Source organism: Terrapene carolina, unplaced genomic scaffold (assembly GCF_002925995.2).
Source record: "Terrapene carolina triunguis isolate 2854851 unplaced genomic scaffold, T_m_triunguis-2.0 Scaffold790, whole genome shotgun sequence".
Lineage (NCBI taxonomy): Eukaryota > Metazoa > Chordata > Testudines > Emydidae > Terrapene > Terrapene triunguis.
This window is the reverse complement of record NW_020665141.1, coordinates 225,024-233,441: the sequence shown is the minus strand read 5'-3', so window position 1 is coordinate 233,441 and position 8,418 is coordinate 225,024. Positions and strand designations below refer to the sequence as shown.

General features: G+C 40.0%; 1 protein-coding gene across 1 annotated transcript in view; it reads right to left on the bottom strand.

The window, feature by feature from the left end:
- Window positions 1-1,000: 1,000 nt before the first annotated feature.
- The window catches only part of LOC112103653 (solute carrier family 2, facilitated glucose transporter member 9-like), a 22,116-nt gene continuing 14,698 nt past the window's right edge, over window positions 1,001-8,418 (bottom strand). Inside the window, exons 7-12 of the mRNA XM_026660528.2 lie at window positions 7,769-8,036; window positions 5,561-5,671; window positions 3,863-3,964; window positions 3,510-3,585; window positions 2,445-2,572; window positions 1,001-2,089 (exon numbers count right to left, since the gene is read on the bottom strand). Coding sequence (XP_026516313.1) covers window positions 1,886-2,089; window positions 2,445-2,572; window positions 3,510-3,585; window positions 3,863-3,964; window positions 5,561-5,671; window positions 7,769-8,036 — 889 coding nt within the window. The 3' untranslated portion in view covers window positions 1,001-1,885. The remainder of the gene's footprint in view (window positions 2,090-2,444; window positions 2,573-3,509; window positions 3,586-3,862; window positions 3,965-5,560; window positions 5,672-7,768; window positions 8,037-8,418) is intronic.

Here is an 8,418-nt window from a genome sequence, read left to right as displayed (position 1 = left end):
ACCCCTGGTCTATAGCATGGTCTCACCAGACACCTGATTTCTTTTAAAGAAGATTACTTTCATATTCTTGAAACTTTTGAGTAACTGTCTAGTTTGTAGTCCCCTTCATGCTTCCACTGGAGCATAGTGTAGATTCCCAGCTCTCTAGACTTGCTATGCACAGTAATGTGGCATATTTCACTCTCAGGAAGGAGGGGACAATGTGCCATATTGGTGGTTCTTCCCTTCTACAGATTTTAGGACATTTATGTGGCTTTTGGTTATTTTCATTCCCTCTGAACCTAAAACAGGAAGGGAAGATCAGGTCCTTTAACATTTAAATATTTAAATATACTGACATTTATGCTTACCCAATTCACTATTGAGTCATTCATGACATATATAGCAAATGCATTGACAAGGGTATTTTGCGCTATACCCGTATGCTATTCCAGTCATCTGAATACACGTTTCTTAGAAAAACATGTGCATTTTTCAGAATTCCAAACATCCGTTCCAGTCAGTTCTCTTGTTAATGTTCCACAGGGTATTGTTCCACTTGCTGGTGAGAATACTCTGAGTAACTGAGATCAGGGAAGTGATTCAGAACAGAGTTGCTCATGGAACGTCATGTCACGCCATTCTCATACATTTTCAAATGTTTTTGTATTGTTTACCTTGAATTAAAATATTTTCAGTAGGTCTGACTGGAAAACAAGAATTGTTTCTTAAAAAACTGAGGTTTCAGAATTTTGTTTTCATTTCAATGCAGAAGGAAAACCAGATCTTTTGAAATGCTTTGCGCAAAAAAAAAAAAAGAGAGAGAGAGACCTCAGAATAGCTAGTAGCCCAGTGGTAGGTGAGTGCCCCTACAATAGGGCACCTAGATTCAAATCTCTGTTTCCATCAGTGTCTTTCCTTGTCTGACCAATGAATATTTAATTATTTATACAAAGTTGAGCAGCTCCAACAAAATGAGGGGGGAGAGAGAGAGAGAGAGAGAGAGAGAGAGAGACTGACTCTATAGCTCAGTGATTAGAACATTCATCTGGGATATAGAACACCCAGGTTTGAATTCTTGATATAGCCCATTGATTAGGGCATTCTCCTGGCATGTTGGAGACCCAGGTTCAAATCACTGTGGAAATCTCATCCTGGACCTTATAAAGCTTCTCTGCAAATGGGTATTTTCTGTCAAAAAAACATTGTCAGTAAACTCCTGACCAGCCCTCATTGTCAGTGACTGGACAAGGTTTAGAAGGGTTGGATTAAGCGCAGAAGCAAACAGTTGTGTCTGACCCAGCCCAACCTGAATTGTAGGATAGGAAAAATGATGATACTTCAGGAATACAAACGTAAGTGATATTCTGTTGGTTTTAACATCAGTTGACTCTCAAATTCAGTGTTGTCTATGAGTTACCCATTTTGGATGAAAGTGTGCTCCATCGACATGGTTACTGAGCCATAGGACAGCACAGTCAAAGTGACCAACAGGGTAACAAATTAAGGCATATAAACTGTCTTATTTATTATCTATAATATGTGTATATATTGCAAAGCCAAATTGTCTTAGTGTCCTTACAATGGTATTACATGGGCAGAATTAAGGTTTGGGTGACTTTAAAAGTATGCAAGTACACATTTGACTTGTTTTTTGTAAACTGGAATCTTAACATGAAATGCACATTACTATGTAACTCGTGATGGTGTCCATTAGATACTGAAAGACACTCGTGTTATAGAATCAAATGGGGTGATCTTCTATGAAGTCTGTTTGCACGAAGAAATGAATATGGAATACAGAATAATAGGAGTAAAATATTAAAGCTAACATTCTTTTTTTTATAATTGCCTGTGTGTGACACCATTTTCTGTCCCTTTAAGAAATTACTCCTCTTCTGTCCAATCACAACTTGGTACATGAGGTATATTTGTCAGAGGGATTCTCTCCCATGGCCTGAAATTTCTTCCTGAAATTTAAATGCTTGAATCCCTCTTTGATTTCCATGACTGATTTGCCTTTTGTTTCTGGAAGGAACCTGTAGATGAGAATCCATGAGATCGAAATGAAGCCCATAAAAATGAGGAAGCAGAAGGTACCGAGGCTTTTCTGAAAACCAAAAGAGAGAGGAAAATAAGTTAATTCTCTTCCCTGGTTAGCCTTGACTGTTACAGTTTGGGAATTTTTAAAGAAGATAACTTAATTTCAAATGGTGATGGAGGACATATATAGCACTCAAAGAATGGAGCAATCTCACACTCTTCACCTCAGTGATAAGGGCTGAGTTCTGTGTTAAGGCATGTCTACCCATGGCTAGGAAGCAAGGATGTTATGGTTGTTCCAAAACCCAGGCTTCCTGATATGCCGGTGTGCTGTGATGCCATTGCTTTGGCACAGAAATAGTCTCAAAACATTTTTTTTTAATCAGGCATCCTCAAGAAGAGCTCAATTTAGATTCACTTACCACTACGTATGGGAAAATCATCCCGATCACATAGAGTCCTACCCAGTGTAGAGACATGCAGATCACTAATGCGGATGATCTGGATGACTGGGTGAAGAGTTCAATCATGACTGGGAATGAAGCTCCAGCTGGAAAGGAAAAGATTTCTCAGAATAATAATTAAATCATAAAAATAAATGCTTGTTCATTTCTAAGCTAATTTAAATCCAGTGAAGTTTTAGTGTAAAGTTTACAGATATTAGACTAGATTCCAATTTAACACCAGTTTTAGACTAGTATAACTCCATTGACATAAGTGGCATTACCACTAGTTTACACTGGTCTAAGGGGGGGGGGGCGGGGGAAAGAATCAGAGGCATTGAATTCTAATAGTCCATGCACAGTCAGTAGTATTTTTAGTAGTAAGTTCTTTTTTCTGTCTTTCCAAGTGGAGGAACTCAGATTTTTTTCATTGGTAAACTTCCTTTTTTGATCCATGTGACTTAAAAGAACTTTTCTTGTTTAATTTTTATTGGAGTAAATAGTCCAGCCCCTGACACTAAAGAAGTTATGACAGTGTAACTTATAAAGGTGTGATCCAATCAAGGTCATGCTACTAACATTCACATATAGCCTTTATATTTCATATTTGATCGACAGTCAGATTCTTAAGAGTAAATAGTTAGTAGAGTTAGCTTCCAAAGAATACCTCCATTGTAAGGGTGTTTCCCAGGCCACACAGAGGAGCTAGAATGGCTCTATAATGTGTCAGCCCCCAGTGTTAGGGGGCATATTGCGAAAGGAAGGGACGTGGCTAGAACATGCTGCCAGAATGGCTATTAGCCCATTCCCAAGGGTGATGGGATAAATAGTAATACTTAGTATTAATCTGAATACCAAACACTGGCTATAATTGTGCAAAATATTATAAATATTTTAAATTTATATTATGATGAATTTAATTTGTTCAGCTATCAGTATATAGTCCCTTCATGTTAGTATATTAAATGATTCATTCTTTTTCCAATCTCTCTCTCTCTCTTTCTCTCCCCCCCCCCCCCCCCCCCCTCACATCTATGTACTAACCTGGTCCAGTTGCAAAGATGACAATGAACAGGAAAATCAGAGCAACACTGCAGTAGGGCATCCAGAAGAACTGATGCTAAAGGGGAAGACAAAGGGACAGTAGACCGTGTTTGTTAATACCTTAATAGACTTCCATGCTGATTTCTTGCCAGCATGGTTTGGAAAACCTTAAGGAGTCTCAGCCTGAAGATAATTGTCTCTCCTTTTTTGGAGGTGACTGTTCTGAAAGTCACAAATAGAACATTTAAGAACTAACTGAATGAGCGCTATAGATATTATTTGTTCTTGCAGAGAAGAATCCCAACTAGGAAAGTTATTGGTCAAGGACACAGAGAAAGGGAGCGTTTCTTTACCTGTAGGGAGAGAGTTGTTGTGAGGAGCATGAGCATCAAAGCCATCAGTCCATATCCCCACAACAGCAGCATCCTTCTGCCAAACTTATCAATGATGAGGCTCTGAAGGGCACAAAATGCAAAAGTGGTAGTCAGCCACTACCTTTCCTATTTGTCTTTTGTATTGGTATTTCTTCACCAGGATTAATCTGTCTTGCGTGTAATAGGTCCATAAACTTGTAATCAGGTTCCAGACTTCACTGGTCTTTTCTATATCCTACCACTATATTTTGGTGAGGGATGCTGGCATATGCCCTTCTGTCTTTTTTCTCTTCCTGTGTCTGACTTCCCATGTAGCCCCTGCCAATATGAAAACTAGAGCCGTTCAGGGGAAAAAAAATTCCCTACCAAAAGTTTCAAGGAAAATGTGTTACTTAATCACCATGACTCAATGAGCTATTTGACCTCAACAGGCAAATCTCCATTCTGAACGCAGTGTCTTGCTTTGCTGCCTCAAAACTGCCTTAATGGCTAGAGGCTGCCTTAATGGGTGAAGCTAGACACATTTAGATTCCAAATAAGTATTAACAGTGAGGGTAACTAACTATTGGAACAACTTACCGAATGTTGTGACAGATTCCCCATCACTGGAAATGTTTAAATCAAGGTTGGATCTCTTTCTTAAACTATATGCTGTAGTTGAAACAAGAACTAATTCAGGCAAGTCCTATGGTCTATGTTATGCAGGAGGTCAGACTAGGATTACAGTGGTCCCTTCTGGTCTTGTAATCTATGAAAAACAGTACTAGTAGTCCCATTGTGCCAGCAGCTCTTTCTTGTGCAGGACCTGTCTCTTCTCTAGTTTTCACGGATTCCAAATCTTTTTCAAGCAAGTTCCTAATGGAACTGGCAATTGGTATCCCTCCCAAGTGAAAGGAGACATGGAACAGAAATGATGTCCTTTTCAGGAGCCCATTCTGCTCTTCCTGTTGTGTAGATGCCTCCCTAGAACTCCTAGAAAGGTGAATTCCATTGAATGAGCTCTCTTTGAGTAGACACTAGGCGGGAACATGGGATGAGCTAAGTATGCAAGTGAAGAGTTTGTCAGAGATAGAATCTGGGGCACATATCCTGAGGTTAAGAGGATCGAGAGGTCTAGTCCTCACCTCTGCCTCAATTCTGCTTCAAGAACTTAAACTCAACCTTCTAAATGGCCCATAGTAAAGAGTTGAAGTTCTTCTACCACATCTTCTTTCACTTGCCAAGCTTCACCGTACTTCTCAGTGAGCTCCCCCTATTTTGTAGATGTTCCAGTAAATTGTGTTACTACCAGCTGGGGATGCAATGTCTTTTATGGATCCCAATGCCAGAGCTTTTTAAAAATTATAATTTCCCTCCATTGCACTGCCACTAGCAGAGGTCCTCCAGTGAGAGCAATAGTGGAAGCACTAGTGTAGACAAGGCACTAGTGTCTGCTGGTGTTTATTCCATCATGTCATCTGAACTTGCTTTGACTCAGGATAGATCACATGGAGATAGAAATGCTGGTGCCTTGTCTATACTCGACTACCTGATGCAGTCAAAGAACAGGAGAGAAGCCCACTACTTCATATTGGAAAATCCTTTTGCAGAAATAGAACCTCCCTTTTCATTGATTCAGAGAACTATCCACCACCCATACATTTTACATATGCCAACTCCCACTGCAATGTGACTTACACACATTATGGCGGCGCAGAACTCACAGGTCCCAGCTCCCAGAGATATGTAGGGGATACGATCTTGAGTAAATCCGGCTGTACGGAACACGTCAAAGGCGTAGAAATAGATCTGGAAAATGTAACAAAAGAAACCATTTAAAAAATAAATTACTGAAGCACACCTGTGCAAGACTGTTTGAGTAATGGGCCAGGTAGCAGAGAGAGTGCTTCTCACCCACTAACTTGGTGTGTACTTAATAGTCTAGTTAATATTGAGCTCTTACTCTAACATTTATGTGAAAGGGGGGAGGGATAGCTCAGTGGTTTAAGCATTGGCCTGCTAAACCCAGGGTTGTGAGTTCAATCTTTGAGGGGGCAATTTGGGGATTTAGTTGGGGATTGGCCCTGCTTTGAGCAGTGGGTTGGACTAGATGACCTCCTGAGGTCCCTTCCAACCCTGATATTCTATGTTTACATGGGAACAGATTTTAATAGTTTCAGTGGAAGATTAGTTACTTAAAGAGCTTTCCAACTTTGTGGATATACTGAAAGTCCATTACTTTGCCAAATCACAAAATCAGGAACTGGGAAATTACAAGCTGCTTGAGTATTTTTGGCTCAAGCTAGTAATAGAAAAATATTATGATCCTAATGCATGTTTAACCTCCATTCTGAGCTGTGTAAACTTTGCCTGTCAATGTAAGGCGTAACCCCCGTGCCCCCAGTGTAAATGGAAAATTGAGAATCAGGAGAAAGGAATTGAAGTCAAAACCCCTTCCCCGCTTTCACACACAGCTCTCCTTGAAATTCAGGGGAGTTGCGGGTGAATGAGGTGAGTAGGACTGAGTCGCAGACATTCAACTGCAGACTTGCAAAATGTGACAGATTCCCATAGTGCAAGTGCACAAAGCCTACTATCCTTAGAAAGACTGTAGAACAGATTCTCAGTTGGTATAAATTGATGTAACTTAATAGAAGTCAATGGAGCTGAACTGATTCACACCAGCTGAAGATCTGGTCCAATTTTTCTGGCTGCAGAAGGAAGAAAAATTGTATCATTAACAACGATAATAATAAAAATGGGGCTGCTGTTGTTTACGGTTAGGTGGGTTTCATGAAAGCTTTGTACCATAGCTGCAGTGGTCTTAGGGGTTTTGAGAAAAAAAAAAGTTAGTGCAACAAACCAATGGAACATTATTATGCTGAAACACAGAACTCACGGTGCCCAATGGTCTTGAAGACTTACACAGGAACATAAATATCGCCATGTTGGGTCTAACTAGCCTGGTATTCTTTTACTGATAGTGGCTGATAGTAGATTCTTCAGAGAAAAGGTGCAAGAGTTCATTTGGGTATATCACACAAAATCAATTCCATGCCACTGCAGGGGCCTTAGGTGCAGTTTGGTCCCTCCTATTCTCTGCCTGTAGCACACAATAGTTTAGTCTCTGGAGGATGATTGTAATACTTAAATTTAATCCAGGTTATTGGGTCAATGTAGAGGTAGCTGGGTGGGGGGAGGGGGTTAGTGGCCTGTCGTGTGCAGGAGATCAGACTACATGATCTGCTGGTTCTTTCTGGCCTTAAGCTCAGTCTAGGAATCCCTGCAATGGACAATTATGGTATAAACTGCCCATAGCAAAAGATTTTCCCTAATCCCCAGCGCTTAGTTGCTGACTTGTGTCCTGAAGCATGAGGGTATATATAACTCTGTAAATTACAAATATATATACTGAACTGAGGATGTTTTCATTGTCCATATAAATGTCAAGTCATTTTTTAGTCCTACTAAACTCTTGGACTAAGTGATATTATGTGGCAATGAACTGAGTGCATTAATTATTCATTGTTTTTTAAAATACAGTGTAATCCCTTTATCAGTTTTAGATTTGTTGCCTTTCAAATTCATTTTTTACTCCTCCTACTATTAAGTGTACATATTGTAACGGACTTCCCTTCCCATTAGCTGGATTGTTGGTGGGTGTGGTTTGAAAGAAGCTAGGGGACTGGAAAATGTAACAAATGCTTTGTTGGACTGTGTACTTGTCTGCACCTTTAGGGGAAGCGGCCGCTGTTGTGTCAGAGCTTTGGCTGCATTGAAGTTTGTTGAATCTTTAGACTATGTGGGCTCGCCTCATATCTTTGAATACACCTGGTATTACAATATGTTGCTTCCTCAGTGATGACTTATAATAATGTTTAAAGTGAGGAGAATACAGTACTTAACTGCATTGATACCACTAAGCTGTATGGTAACACTAATGATGATCAATAAACACAACTGACATCGCAAGGATCGATCTTTTAGGAGTTCCAGGACATTCATGGGTTTCATTTTTTTCGTTGTAGCCTGCTCCTTCACCATATCATCAATTGCTCCTTGATGATTCCCTTCACCCCAAAGCTGCTTCAAAGCTGTAAAGGAAAAACTCTCAAAATTATTAGGCAACAAACAGATAAACCCATTAAATTTGTTCACTGATGTTTTCACCAGACTTCCAGTCCTTTACTAACTGATCAGTGGATTCATCGGGTCCTCCATGCATGGTCATTGATCAATTAGTTAGAATCCTCTCTCCTAGGTGCTGAGAGAATCCAGATCTTTTGAATTTGGGTTGGAAGCAGAGAAAAGGGGAGGAGGGAACACTAGATCTGTGACATCAACTATGTAATGTATAGGTGGGTGGGGGTCAGACAACCATTGATCTCTTCAGCATCATTTACTTCCTGCACTTGTAGTGGCTGCTACCAGAAACAGTAACTATTATTAATAATATCATTGGACCAAAATAATATGTGGAACTATCAAAAGCAACAGAGGGTCCTGTGGCACCTTTAAGACTAACAGAAGTATTGGGAGCATAAGCTTTCGTGGGT